Here is a 15,980-nt window from a genome sequence, read left to right as displayed (position 1 = left end):
ATAGAGGCTGGGCCTGCCTTCTTGCCTCTTCTGAAAGCACCATATCCTCTGTAACATTTCTCCAAGGAACAACAATTTTTCTCTCTGTTGCCTTTCCCTTGGAATGCAAAGCTTAGAGATTTCATTGCTTTCATGTCAGTAAAGATATAACCATACTCTATTAAATAAGGGATTGAATATGGCTAAGTGGAAGATTAATTTCTATCCACAGACTCTCAGATTTTGAAATACTGCAATCTGAAATCAAAAGCTCCAAGAGTGAAAACTTTTAGCTGTCTCCCTGATCTGGGCGTAAGGGACATGCTGCAGGCAGCCGTCACTAAACATGTTCACATGATGATTTAAGTGACCAAACAGGTATTCTGATTTCTGAAGGATCATGGCAGACACTTTCATCTCCACTCTAATTGCTTATTTACCCTCAGGCAGTTCATTTGATTACCATTATCACAAAAATACACCTCTTAATGCAGCCTAACATGTCGGTTCAAGGTCTCTTCAAATCCTTCTGAATTTCCCTCCTGTAATCAAAGCATTTAAGTTTTCTGTCTTCATACAACGTAAGAGATTCTGGGCTTATAATGGGGAACAGCACTTTTGGGAGCTGAGACAGATATTTCTGAGCTTTACCACAGCCTCAGCTCTCAGTGGGATGAACATTTCTGCTTCTAAACCACAAATTCCTGGACTCCAACACTGGCCACCATTGCCCAAAAAACTCCCATTTCTTATGGCTACCAGCTACTAAGTTAGAACTTTTCATGCAATGCTTTATGTGATAGGACAGTTTAAGAGTTGGTTTGAATTATAATCTTCTAAAGAAAAACAATAAAGAAAATCTTAGCAGCGAAAGTAATGGATCAAGCCCTGATTGGAATTTGTTTGGTAATGGCACCAGCATTCATTTTGGTCAAAGCATGTATGGGGAGTTGCTAGCGCTACCACAAGTCAGACTATAACTGCTGCCTCCACATCCTCAGGCCCCTACCCACATGAAAATATTTTACTCCATTCAAGCTCCATTCAAGACAGCTCCATTCAAGACTGAGCCCAGGCTGTGACACCTGGAAGACTTGCTATGAATCTTGCAAGGTTAATTCAGAGCTGGTTACATCTCCAAAGCTCTTCTCTAAGCTAGAGGCATAAGTAATACAGTGTTAGATGCCTCATAGTCTAGTCCAGTGGGGAAAGGAGTTGTAAGAGTTCTAAACTCTTATTATGGGTTCAGAAAATATCTTATTCGTGTTCATTTAAAAATCCTTTGCAGAAAAGAGCTGAAAAGAGCAACTGGTAAAGAGTTGCCATTGACCCTAATAAAGCCAGTAAAATGAATTCCAAACAGAATTCCTAGAAGAATTGACTGAGTTCAGAGAAAGTCCAGAGTAGGAGTACTGAGGTCCCATACTACAGTTCTGCCCTCAAATACACTCTGAACAAGTCAAGCAATCGGAAGCCTAAGTGCAGTGTAGAAGTAGACTTCTGTGATTTTTTCCTGTGCCTGAAGAGAAGTCCTCATGGTAGTCAGCCAGTCAGAAGCAGCGTGGCTGGCTTCTCCACCTACTATTCTCCACAATACAAATGAGAATCCCAGCCATCACCCCAAATCTACCATATACTGGACATAATATCCATTTTTGTGTCTTTGCATCCCCCCAGGTACAGAGGAAGTGCTGGCACCTGCAGGAAGATGAGATGCAGTGACACAGCAAAAGTGCTAACGCTACAATGTCAATAGGTACATGGACACAAAGAAACATAAACCAGCAGTAGGTATTATCAGTCTGATGGGACACTGAAAATTATTACAGTCAATATCAAGGCTGCTAGAAGATTGCCTTCAGGCCAGAGTCCTTGTCCTGTTTTGAGAGCCAGACTGTTCTGATCAAAGAAAGCCTTTAGGGAGATTCAAGAAGACAGGGAATTAGCCAATATTCTTTTCTTAGGTTATATATTCTGATTATTTCAAAGGCTCGTAACATTTAGATTTCTAATCCAGAAAGTTTAATAAGTGAGGCAGAGTTCTTATGGAGAGGTTTGTCTGCAGGAAAAGCACTTTGGCAACCATTCCAGGAATAGACAGTCCACACACAACAGAGAAATTCCCACAAACTGCTGTCTCTCTGATGAGATCCCACAGCTGATCAGTGTGGAGTGAGAAAGTCTAGAGCTTTCTTCCCAAGTGGGTGACATTACAAATTAGTTATTCAAGATGCAGCCAGTTCTTCAGTCAAGAGCTACTTTGAAACTGAGAAAAAAAACCAAAGTACTTGTACTCTTGGTACAATTGTTCCTTTGATTAACATATAAATGCTGTTCTTGTTAACCAACGTATTTTTAACTAAGGTGTTAACACTTACGTACATTAGTATGCTTTCACTTGTAGCACAAGTAATTATATCACGTATACATAGACAATACACAATTGATTGTATAGTCAGAGACAAATATGACATTATTGTCATATATTGCTATACTTTACAGTGAAAAATATAAATGCAGATCAAGGCTTTCAGCCTGTAAGCACAGAATACAAAGTGTTGTGAATACAGGCATAAGAAACAATAGTGCTCTGTAGTCCTTTAATAGAGATTGATGACCCGCTTGCTTTCCTGCTTCCTTCTTTGTTGATATGGCACCAATCCTTCTTCAAGGAAATCACTGTATATGTTTCCAAGACTAACTTCAACAGCCATTCACTGTGTCTGCCCTTTTGCATGTGTCTTTCCTACAGTATTATATCACCCAGATAATTTCCTGGCTTTTTTGACTTTTACTTCTTCATTATAGATTTAGCTCTTTTGAGTAGGTAATTTTTTCACAAACATCTTTAAACCTTTGCCTTGCAATCATTTTGTTCTACAGAAGAGAACTCAACGGTTTGTTCTATTAACAGAGAAATCAAGCAATACATGTTCCCACCCTTCCACAGAACTAGCTGGATTGTCTAAGAACTGTGCACACCCCACCTCCTGGCTGCATAATCCTTGGCTGGCACTGGCACTTACCCACCACTGCAAAACCCAGGTGTTGCTCAGCTTCTATCAAGAGCTCTTTTCCTGTAAATTCCTCAGACACAAACAGTCCAATTACAGGTGAGAAAGTATAAGATTAAAACAACAAATATGCATCTCTTTACTAGCATGGCATGGCATGGCATAGCATTTGGCAAGAATTAAAGACAAATAGTTTTAGCATTAATTCCTTCCAGGGACTTACTTCCAGTTTTTATGCAAGCCATGACCTGGCAAATTGCGACACCTCCATGGGTAGGCGCAAAAGCTCCCAAAAGCACACTAACTTGAGCATCACAGAGTTCTGAACTGGTCAGGCATCAGAACAGTCCCAAGCAACCCTCATTAGGTCGTGCCACCGAACTGTAATGCACCCCACTCAGTGCAAATGTTTGAGGCAGCAGGCAGGAAGATTACAGCTGGAACAACAGAGGCTGCTGCAGGCTTCATCTGCGGAGTGTGGCACGAAGGGAGGGTAAAGCTCATAGACTACCAGCTTCACTTGCTCCTGTAGCTATCAGTTCCTCAGTTCTGTGTTCAAGATCAAGTTAATGAACTTGTGAAACAAAAATAAAGCTCTGTGAATGGATTATGCTGAACAATTTCAGTTACAGCTGCAACATACCATCTGTTGACATCTCTGGCTCAGGCTCCAAAACCTCATGCTTTTTATTTCTGAGCTGTTCCAAGTCACGATCATATATTTAATATGTGTTTGTTCCAAAGATTAACTGTGTGTGTATTGATGCTGCAGCTGATATCTACTCCATTAATGCCTAAGAATTCACCCTTAGCCACTGATCAGTACCACACACTTGCAATGTATTTCTTAGTGAAAAAAATAACTGATATTGGAGGTGCATCTCAGCTGCTGATTTTCTGCCTGCTGTGCCCTAAAGCATTTATGCATCCACTGGAGTGATATGGTTGGAGACTTCAGAAGTCCATGTGCACTCAGAAAATTAACAAGCCACACACGTGTAGAATGGAAAGACACTAGTCATAACCATATAATGCTGCTACTCTTGCATCCCACCAGGAATTTCGCTCTTCCTCTGTTTCCCCTCTGGGACATGTTCGTGCTAGATAAACACTCCAAAACTGAGCAGACCTGTTGAAAAGGTACCTTAGGCCTCCCCTCAGTCTTTCTAATCCTGGCCTACTCTACAAGCAGTAGAGCTGCACTACTTCCAAGGCTATACTGATGCTGCAACAATAGCAAATATAAGACGAAATGCATGTCAGATCAACCTGTACCAGTCCACTGGGAAAATCAAGATGGTATCTTGCAGTTGCAAGTTGTACTTTCATGGCCATGATTTATTCCAGGTAGGATAAAGCTACCATACATAGCCAATCTCTATGTAGCCATCTCATTGCAGTAACGTTGAAGCAACATTGACACTTCCATTTTACTCAGATCATAAGGCCTCATCACTGTATTCTGAATTCTGCCTGCTGAAGACCAATGAGTATTTGCTCTTGTTGAATGCCAAGCACAAAGCAATAAACAAAATTACCTTCCTGACCTGCAGCCTGCATTCACTGCCTTTGCAGTTATTTGCATTGTGAAGTTTTATTAGATTATTTTCAGTTTAGCAAAGCATTGTCAAGCTTGGGTGAACAGAAAGAGTTTGGGTGATCATAAGAGTTCATGACCTATGTCAATTCACACTAATATCTTTTTAGACTCATGCAGCTGAGATATTTTGGATAGTAATTTTTTACATATTCCATGGGTCAAGGGCCATACCAAGTGGCCAAATACCTAGGCTTGTCACACTGACTCTAAGAACAGGATAAAATCTTGCCCAAGGCATCTGCAATTGCTAGAGATCAATGTTCACTAATTTACATATACAGCTACAAACCTGGCTATTTAAATTTTAACCTCTCCCCCAACACCTGAAAGCTTCTAAAGCTTTCCTCATCACCTTGAATGGAGACAATTATTACACCCAGAGGGCTAGAAACATTCATTCTTTCTTCTGGGTGCAATGCAACTCCAACAATTTGCTCACTCTTTAATAGCAAGACAGAGTAAGGCACAATTTATGTCAACTGCTATGTTGTGCTCTCAACACCCTGAACAACCTGTCCAGAAGAGCCCAAATGGCAGGATGTCCCAACAAACAATGAGGAACAATTGAAAAAGGATATAATAACCATTTCTGTTCTTTGAGATAAGCAGTTCTACAATAATAGTGGATTTCAGCATAGCAAAGGAGAAAAAACAGCCCAGTAACTGGCTATGTTTGCCATCTGATTATTCTCACCGAGACTCACGCATGATTTTCATTTACAGCATCCTAACTTTACCAAGAACAGAGTCCTTGCACTTAAAGAGCTCAGGAGTAACCCAGGGAAAGATTTTAAACAATTAAAACTAAAAAGCTGACTTCATTTTTCAGCCTACAAAACCCTTCATTTGTTTGGTTTCCCAAAGCAGCTAAAATAATTGCATTGTAATTCTGAAACCTTTTCACAGCAACCTTCCATAACAAGAAATGAAAAATCTGTGAGAAGTTGACAGTGAGATAAAAGTAAACTAATTACCATATCTCCAGAGAGGAAAACTGGATCTGGATGGTCTCAGCAATGGAGAAAGTCAGAGATGCAGAGCATTATACACTTGAATGAACTCATGTTTGCAAGTCTATTTTGTCTGCACAGCCCAGAGAACCCAGCCACCAATGCCAGTAAAAAAATTGGAAGATAAAGCTCTCCGGCTAAATACCCTGAATAGCAGCACTTCTTACCCAAAAAAGCTGAAAATCTGGAAAATCTATGCTCTAAAATAAGCCAAGTGTAGATTTGTCACATTTTACTTTTGGAAACCCTGATATTGAATATTTTAGATCCCTTTGAGAGTTCAAGGCACAAGTAAAAGAAATTCAGTCATGTTATCCCATGAAGAAAAGTTTTAAAATATTTTTACAGTAATAGGCCAAATTTTTCCCAGTGTGTGTGTCAGACAATGAGAATATTTTGGCTTGCCTTTGCCTATGCACCAAGGCAGTTCTAAGTATTTACAAGCTCAAGTTTGTATACGCCCATGTGTCAGCACTCTGCCTGCTTTGATCATCACTTCTCCTGTCCATTGCCCCAGGTCTCTCTTGCAGAAGTAACTTGTGCAAATCTCTTTCCAATCAGCAGCAAAAGCATCACAAATTAGGATAAGAGAGAATGCTGTCCCAAAAAGTGCAGTTCAGGCAAGAAATGGAAATGTTTCAAACTGGGAAGATGTCACTGCGTCCCAAGCTTTATGCTGCTTGTGTGTGCCTGGCATTAGTAATTAGACTGAGAGCCAGCTTGATTGTTTATGATTTAGCAGTAAATCAAGGCAGGACACGAAGCTTTCTTCTGAGTCATTAAGGGTTAGCTACCAGTTTCATAGCCTGCCAGATGCTTCCTTTGGCTTGCCACAAAACCAGTTCTTTCCTATAAAGTATGATGCAGACTGAAAAAGGTTCCAAAAACCAGCCATGTTCTTGGGGAATATATCAAATTAGAAGAGCTGTTTCTCTCAGGCTCTCAGCTAGAGAGCATGGACCAGACCATGCTGGACTGTCCACTGACTCACAGGGTGTCCCATTCCTTGTGTCCTCTCAGTTCTTGCTGTTTAACCATGGACTCCAAATCACACATACTAAAGCTCAGGTGAGTCACAACATCAAGAAAAACAAGATTAAGCCTGTTGTATCCCATCTGCTCCATGCACAGAAAACCAGTTGCACAGCTCCAGGACACTGAAAGCTGTAGTGTCATGGAAAGCAGCCAACATCCTTTTTGCTGTGTTCTCCATTTGCCATCTTTCCTTCACTGCAAATTAATGTCAACAGCATCTTATTACTTTTTTTTCTTACCTGAGTTATGTGCTGGTTTTTACAAAAATCTCACTCCAACAATCCTTCCTACAAACAGACGTTCACTTTAGTTCACACTTCCTAGAACTGGCACTTCCACGAAAGTAGTATGTTAGCTCATGTCTTGACAACACTATTAAAATAATAATAAATACTCTTCTCCCAACTATTGTGCTGAACCACGGTGTACTAGAAAATAAAAGCTTTCATATATTTGATCTAAGTAATTCAGGATTAAATGAATTCTAGATACTTTCAGTTCAAACTGGGAAAACTGATTTCTGATTTGCTAATTGACTAAAGTCATACATCCACATAGAAAAACATCTCTGTCTTCTGTGTAATTACCTTAAATAGCTTCCAATTATCTAATGCTAAGACGCCTTCCTCGGGTAAATAATTTTCGTTTTGGACAACTCTTTCCTTTCTATAAATCTGCTCTTTTTTTTGAAATCTGCAAGAAACTCTATGCCCATTTAGATGCTATACTCAAGTAAGCACCTTCTAATTAAGGCAACATTAATGCTGTCTGTATTACATGTTTTTACACCCTGATCATGTTCATGTCAGCAGCTGCAGCAGAGCTGTTTGTATGGCTTTTTATTCTCCTACAAATAGTTCAAACCACACACAAGCCTGACTTGCTTCCATTTTAACTCCATGCAATCCTTATTTTAAGTAATAGCATTTATGTTTCTACTCCCAAGGATCCCAGGCTTTATAGGTAACATCCACTTGAACAACAACTAGGAAAAGGAGGATTGAAAAAATTTAAATTTCTCCACAACCTTTTCTATATAACATAAAACTATGGGGCTCATCTCATCTTTGAGTTGTTGCTGAAGCCCTTTCCTTCCCATTTCCTGCAAATCAATGAAAGGGATATGAGGATATAAGATATTATTTCAGGAGACATGAATTTTCCTATAAATTCCACTGATAATCTGCATTGCTTCAGGAAAATTCACTTGCTTAGGAACCCATAAACATAAATTAAAACAATGTTTCCATATGAGTCCTAACTTTGGTCGACCCTAAATGTCCATGGTGGGTTTGAATCAACAACTAATTTCATTTTGAGAAAAGAGGATCTGTAGAGACTGTAAACCTAATCCAGATTTTTGAAACAGGATCACTAAAGACAGGCTCTTAAATCTCTACAAAGTGGGTGGTGATCTTAACTGTTATTTCACAGTTTGCTTCTGGGACCCCTATTTTCAAACAGGTGTCAGGACTCATAAAATGTTTAGGTTTTAAATATGATGTGTAGCTTTCACCAGAAACAGCATCCTTCTCCACCATTGAGATATCAGAAATGTAAATACTCCTTTTGAGTTCAAGGGATTCTCAATGCTGTTTGCAAGATACGAACTTGCTTGTAAGTCAGCACCTTCTGTATCAGGAAGGTGATAAAAGAAGTGAGCTGAAGCTGTTCAGTTACTGAAACTGTGAGGTCCTCACCTTGCCAAACACTTGCTACACCTTTCCAACAGGAAAGGATCATCAGCTCTCATGTTAAAAGCAAACAAGAATTAATTCATTACGGGAAAAAAACCCCCCACGGACTGTTTATATGTAGGTAACTCACTTCTGTAACTGGTTTCACATACACACAAGCTTGTTTTACTACTTATTTTCCCAGGGAGCAGCAGAAACATTTAAAATCCAGGATGTTTGAAGAATAGTACTCTCTCAGACAAGAACTTTATTAAACCAGTTTTACCATTCTGACTTTTCAAAGGTAAGTAAGTATGTGCTGGGTGTTGTCTGATGCTCTTGTTCTTGTGCGGAGAACACAGGGAAGGGGATATATTTATGCATCTACACCACAAAATTCCACAGTTTAGCAGAATATTTCAATGTATTAAACTGACAGAGAAAATTTCTGTTTAAATTTCACTCAAATGAAGAGACTGAATACTAATAACTTTGAACTAGTGCTTGCTAGGAAAGGCCACAAGCAGGCAGACAGACCACTGACAGCATTAGCTGGCAAGCTTTCCTCTTAATCTTTCCCAGAATTCAGTAAGTAGGTTTCTTTTTTTCGTTTTTTGTTGTGTTTGAAACTGGAACTCCTTCTCAACTAAAGCCTTCCACCCAAGACTCCTGGACAGAACCACACACAAGTACTGATACAGTCCTTTGACCTCCTCCTCCCTAGGCAGAGCAATTTGCTTTTTAAGATGAGTCAGTTTTAGCTACAGTTTTAGCCTGCCTTCCATGGGCAGGCTTGAGAAGGAAGGGAACATGGCAGCAAGGAGTTCCCCTGGCCATATGCTTTTATGGTCCCACTTGCATCACCACATTCATTTTGTGTGCTGTAAAACTCACTTATTTCAAATCAGAAGAACAATACATAAGATGTTCTTAAAAGTATCCTTTATACCTTGGAAACTTTGGTCCAGTTTATATGCTGCACTTTTGGCAGCAGAGACAAAAGCCAAATTAGAGAAAGCGGGAAAGATGCACACATGGAAACAGAGGTAGTTTATGGCTTTGGGAAGAACAGAGATATAGTAAATAAGAAACAGAGAAAAAGTAAAATGTGAGAACTGAACAAAGCTCTTAAGTAGAACAATTATGTGAAAAGACAGAGCAGAAACAAGCTGTATCATAGCTGTTGCACCTCCCTTCAACTTTTGCCCAAGGATAATGGTACCTCCCTGAATTGCTATAATGGAACAGCAAACACAAAGAATGGAAGGCGCTTAAGTCCTATCAAAGTGGAGGCGCACAAATTACACAGAAAGGTGTGAGAGGTCTGAGAGCATTATGAACTTCATAAAACAGGTCTACATAATGTCATGAAAATTAATGAAATGAACTTGTAAAACTAGCATCAAACAGGGTTCCAGGTACAAGGTTTGAGACATTGACTTATTCAACTCATTTCAATATGAAAAAAAGGATTCAGTTCTGCAATCTGATAGTTTGACAGACACAAACAACAGCTAATTCCCCATAGTTCATAATCATGCAAAAAAGTTCCACTGCTGCTTTGAGTTTTTGAGCTGTAGTTTTTGTACAAATGTGGGAGACAATCCTAAGAAGGGCTGAAGACCTTTAGGTTGCATTGTCTTCAGATGAATCAATAAATTAAATTCTGTTACACTGTACATAATATTTATTTTACTCTCATATAATTAAAAAACTATCATAATTCAATATAATACATGAGAGGAGTGAGTGAACTTACATTTGTGTATTTGGTATTGTCAGAGCTTGATAGAAAAATTATGCTATAAAATTAAATTTCCACTGACAGATGTTCCAAAATTTCTTTAAAGACAGCTGGCAGCTTTTAAAGCTGGTACCTGGTATGGATCATGTTTAAATAGATTCTTTTCTGCACATTTTCTTGTGATGCTTAAAGATGCCCACGTAAGAAGCCAGAATTTGCTTTAAACTGGTAGAGCACAGATGATTAGTTCCAGTCACTGCAAAGAGCCTTTCTGACTATACCACAAATGGAAAGCACAATCCCAACTCAAACAGAAGCAACTCTCACCTCAGTGTGGCACTGTGGCTTCTCAGAAGTACTCTCTGCTATTTCTCCAGCAGCTCTTACAGCACTTCCTTGGCACTCCTGTGTAGAGATATAGGAAGAAATTTTTAAAAAATCAATTTGATCTTTAGAAAACAAGGAGTCATCAACACTTCTGCTTCCAGTCCACCTACCCATGGGGAAAAAAAGCTTTCTTGATTTAACGGAAAACTATTTGTAGAAAATAGGGTTAAAGGAACATCATTCTTGTTGCAAAATGAAGCTCTCAAACAATAAGAATCACCAGAATTAAGCTGACTTGTGCGACACTATGTATGAGTACAGTCTTTAATTACAATACATAAATGGGTTTTCACAACTTCCATGTTTCCCTTAACACAGGGATGGACAAAACTCACTTAAGAATTGAGTTTATTATCATCTTTGTTCGGATTACAGACAAGAGGGAACAAGCAACTGCATTAGGCACCAAAACAGCCCTGTGTCCATGGAGAACTGAGGACAGGCTGGTAAGGAATTGCACAGCCCATGCTCCCTTGCCAGCAGGAGCCATTGCATAAGCTATGGCTTCATTTGGGTACCACTATGGATTTCCGGGAGGAAAAAAGTTTCTGCTGGTTATCACTGACAGGAGCTCTACTCCTCACTTCTGCATGCTTTCAAGGTTAATGGGTCTTTCTTTTAGGTTCCTATCCCCCCCACTCTTTCCATATCCTGTCTCCAGCCTGTTGTCATCTGGAGGGAATGTTCCTGCCAACTATCTCCCGTGTTTGTCCTGATCATCAGACACCAGTCACACAAACTAAGAGCTATCAGGAATACTTAAATATCAAGTTCCCAGTCAAAAGCTGCAAAGGAGGCAACAAGCGGCAGAATGTTTTCAGCTCTGGGAGTACAGCCCCCCTCTCAGTTCAATGCAAGGTCTTCATTAAAACTTTGGAAATAACAAACATTCAGGTTTAATGTGAGTGGTATCTCTGGAGGGAGAGGAATTTGTCATTACTGAGTGGGTTTTGCTACCTTTGTGACAGATTAATAGTGGTGTAGCTTCTCATTTACAACATGAGAAGCTTCTGGTTTACAACATGACATTAAAACCTTGAAATAATATTTCAACTGCAAGCATCATCTGTCTCCAGCTTCTGTGAAGCCCGATTAATTTCCATAGAAAGAACTGCTGTTAGTGCACTAGAGACCTCACTGACTTTAGCCTCAACATGAGACAGAGGAGCAAATCTCTTCCCCCAGAGAAAGTAACAGTATAAATAAAAGGGAAACTAAATGAAAGAAACTGAAAAAAAAAGAATGTTTGAACAGAAAAAAACACAAGTAGAGTGAGATTAGTCATCTGAGATTAGGGGGTGGTCAAAGCTGCTACTTGTCTCTATTTGAAAAACACTGAATCTTTTGTCTGAGTCTTCAGTGATTATCTGTAACATGTAACAGCAAAAGCACACATCATGGCCACAGGGAGTGTGGGATATGGTAGTGCAGATGGATAACAAGTCTGGTAGCTGGGTAGCTCTTTCTTTCATCACAAGGAAAGGCAAAGTAAGTACTTAGTACAAGTAGTTTTGCTCCATTCCCTATATTCTACATGTACAACAACACCAGGAAGCAGCTGCCACTTATTTTCACTTGTGATCCTACCAGTTTTTCACCACAGGCTTTTTATGTCTAGAAGTGGCTCCAAAGTCAGTCCACACTATTCATAAATAGAAGAGATGCAGTGCTGAGTAAAAAGCTGCTACTCCTCTGCTCTTCCCACATTAGACTGCAGAAAGCGTACCAGATCTGCACTTAATGGAGCTCAGGGATAAACTTATTACAAACACATCATTCAGAGGCATTACTGGATTTTTAAAGCTTAGCCTTTTGCTAATTCAGGAACACAAATAACTAATTGTACTGTGTCTAGCTCAGATTACGTCTGAGAATGGATCTTGGGGCAATTGGGAAAGAACGCTGCCTTTACTTTTATTGTGGGAAGCATTCCCTAAGCATAATGCCATTGGAAATGGCTGAAGGGGATTGCATCTGGTTAGGGAGGAAGTTACAACCATAATAATTAGCATCGAATTAGCTGCTGTCTCATCCTGAGCCAGGCAAGCCCATCACATTCCTTTTCCCAGCTGCCCTCTGGTGGAAGGTTCTGCCGAACAGCCCCAAGCAGGAAAACCTTGGTGCTGTGCACAGGCCAGGTAAGGGCCACAGGTGGTTTCCACATTTCTGTTTCATTTCACTGGTAGATGGTTGTGTACAGTTAATTTGTGACTTAAGCCAGGAGGGATCAAATTAGGATCAACAAACCCTGAGCGGATGCCCCCGGCCCAGAGGCAGGAAAGCTTTGAAGGCTGAGCTAGAGTGGTTGAAACCCCTTCAGCACAGCACCTCTCTTTATGTGGTCACCAGATTTCTGACAAATGGGTCAACAGTACTTGCTGTATTTATGTCCAGGACTTCTAAAACTGACCAGGATCCTGTTTGCAATGCTCTAAAGTAAGGTCTCCATGCTAATCAGAAAGGACCTCTGTAGCTGCAATTACTATATTATAATAATAATTATAATAATTAAATAGAATCGTTCTTACTGCCTTCTCTCTGAATTTGGCTACATGCTGGTAATATTTGGGAGAATGAGATGTAGGCTGTAATACTCTCTGTATTCTTGGCCACTCTCCAGCCACTTCCCACCACACACATTTATGTGCGTGAGTAATGTTCTTGCAGCTTTTCAATGCAGAACAGATAATGAGTTCAAAATTCTGCATTAGATCACAATCTCTTCCATGACTCCCCCAGTCACACACACACACATCCCTGGGTTACCTGACTGCTCTCCTTGCTCACACAGAGTTAATAACACTCATCAAGAGCCACCTCCCTTGGCAGGAACCAGTTGTGTCACCTGTGTTCTGGATCAGTAGGGACACTTTCTGCACTTGGCCTGATAAGCTTTAACAGAGAGGGAGAGCAAAATCCAAACCACATACTTGGGGCCTTCTCCCAATTAAACACGAGCAGTTCCACACTGACCTGACCCCTCCACACAAGAGCATTGGGGCTTAGCAGTCTCTGGGCCTTTAACAGGTCCCTGGGTACTTCCACGCTCGCTTCCCCAAACACATGGAGCCTGGTTGGGGCTGTGGGTAGGGCTATGTTTTCTTTCCCGTGTGGTTTACAGAGCCGTCTTTCTTTGCTCCTTTGCGTTTGCAGACACTGGGCAACACTGGGGTTGTGAGTGGTGTGGGAGTTTCAATGAGAAAGATTTATTGTAGATATAAAAGGATCCCATTTGACATCACAGAATCTAATGATGATTTTCAGCAGTATTTCTTCATGATTTAGGTTATACCGGAACACTTTTCACAGAGAAGGGATTTAATTTCCATTACTTTCATAAAAGATTTCAATAAATCTCTCGAGATTTAAAACACTTATGGAAGCTTATCAGTGAAGATGTAAATCCTATACTTGTCTGCCACGCCTACTACCTGACTAGAGGTGGGATGAGGATGTTCAGATTTGGTTCATTAAAAAGCTTTACAACTACACTGTGAGTTGATGAAGGCCTTTAATCGTTTGTGTTATTTCAGTTTTTCATATTGGTATTATATGGAAATGTTTCATGTAAGCTATACCTAGGCTTTGACACAAGCCTTTTCAAATCTAAAGACATGATTCGGTAACATATCAACAAAATTCCCAGATATGTGAAGACTTTAGACCACAAACAAGGCAAAAGCACCAAGAAAGGAAAGCATATTTTTCACCACATGTTTTCAGCAGACTCAAAGGGCATGACTCAGTTTCCCTTTAGCACAAAGGAGCCTGGTTTGCAAGTTGAGCAATAAAACAGCCTCCAGTCCCACACTCACAGCATCACCACAATGAGCCCTTCATTAGTTGGTACTTCCCGTCAAACTGTTAAAGGGGACACAGGTTTACCAAACAGCTAATCCTTGATAATGAAAGGTTTCCAACAAAGCTGCCTTTCCAGGGAGTCTGGGCACTTTCACATTAGCAAGAACTGAATAGACAAAGTGGTTCAGGAAGCATGCCAAACAGTAGCTCATGCATTGAAACACAAAGACCTGCAGTCTTCAGGGAGCTAAAGAAAAATTACAGTAGTGTTTTGAGTTGTTTCTTGTCATCATAATTACTTTATTCTTCACTTTCTTTCATATTATTTAATGAACAGTCTTCAAACTACAGAATATATACACAGTTGTCTCTTAAATTGCATTTGCAAATACAAATCAGTTTCTGCCGTACCTTATTCCACTCTCCATGCGAGCCGGGTTTCCCCTTTTTGCTGTGGGCCTCTCCTGGATATATGCCACTTTTCTAACTATTGGTCCCTATGCAACTGTAACACCATTGACTGCCACCCCTTCATTTCCTCAGGGTTTTGTTTTAATTTAGTATTTAACAAGCAAACAATTGGATCTTTTCTTTCTGGGGTCTATTTTAAAGCAGCCTTGTTTAGTCAGATGCAATTAGGCATTTAAGATCCAAGATAAGTATTTTTCCTTTTAAATCGTAAAGGCAGTGCATATTTGGATTTAGGTAAAGAATGTCAGGATTAACATCAAAACATGAAATATAAGGATTATGGAAACAGCTTTTCTTTTTGACAAGAGGTCATAGCAAAACAAATTCAGGGTGAAAAAAGAGTTCACAAGGACAGAGGAGCTGGAGGGTGGGCAGGTTTGAGTATGAAAGCACAAGCTCTATATAATCCTGACTGCACAGTGGAGCCCTGGGAGGGACTGTGCCACCCTTGGTCACCTTTCCTGCACTGAGCAAGAGGAGGGCACAGCCTATGTGTGTTATACCTTCTCATAAAAGACAACAACATGCAGGAAGCAGTACTAGCCATTCCTGACTTACCCATCTATCCCTTTATTTTTTCTCTCCAAGGGAATATGAAGGTGCTGTTGACTTCACTGGGAGCACCTGTCCCTCATTCTTGTGCGCATGGTGGGGCAGAGAAAGGGAGCTTGTTGGATAGGAGATAACTGGTACAACTCCTTGAGACAGGACTAGGCTGACACCTGATGGTTAAAGTTCAAGTCAGAGGACGATTACACTACTGCTCATGCTGGTTGCTGACAGACAACGCCATTTCCCATGGCAGTCACTTTAAAGAAGGGGCTTTTATGTCAACACCCATCTGGGTCTAACCAGTTTATATTCCCGCAGAGTTGGGCAGATCACAAAATGAGCTCCGAAAGTCCCTGGCCGTGCTGCAGGAGGAGTTCCCTCTAACTCCTGGACGCCAGCAGCCAGCAGAGGGCAAGCTGCCCCCACTCCATTTCCTTCAAAAATAGCTGAGCAAATACATTTTTGAACTGAGCTACGTCTGGGAGAAGAAAGCAACCTGCCAGTGTTGGGAAAGAAAGATGAACCACACATCAAGTGTCCCTCCAAATCAGTCTTCTGAAATAACTACTTCAACTGAAATAGTCCATTATCTTTCAAAAAAAACATTATTGTGAGACAAAGGTTGCAAACTTCATTTTTATTTTCTAAACTAAGTTGCTAAGACTTGCAGTGAAAGGGTGCTGATGAAACCTGCTTGAAGCTATAGGAACT

General features: G+C 40.3%; 1 protein-coding gene across 1 annotated transcript in view; it reads right to left on the bottom strand.

Moving 5' to 3' along the window:
* Nucleotides 1–15,980, bottom strand: part of ARHGEF4 (Rho guanine nucleotide exchange factor 4) — a 213,581-nt gene that overhangs the window by 175,104 nt on the left and 22,497 nt on the right. The window contains exon 3 of the mRNA XM_085069766.1: nucleotides 10,386–10,463. Coding sequence (XP_084925892.1) covers nucleotides 10,386–10,463 — 78 coding nt within the window. The remainder of the gene's footprint in view (nucleotides 1–10,385; nucleotides 10,464–15,980) is intronic.

Source organism: Lichenostomus cassidix, chromosome 9, assembly GCF_008360975.1.
Source record: "Lichenostomus cassidix isolate B80296 chromosome 9, HeHo_3.0, whole genome shotgun sequence".
Classification (NCBI taxonomy): Eukaryota; Metazoa; Chordata; class Aves; order Passeriformes; family Meliphagidae; genus Lichenostomus; species Lichenostomus cassidix.
The sequence above is the reverse complement of the archived record's forward strand: the minus strand, read 5'-3'. Positions and strand labels throughout refer to the sequence as shown.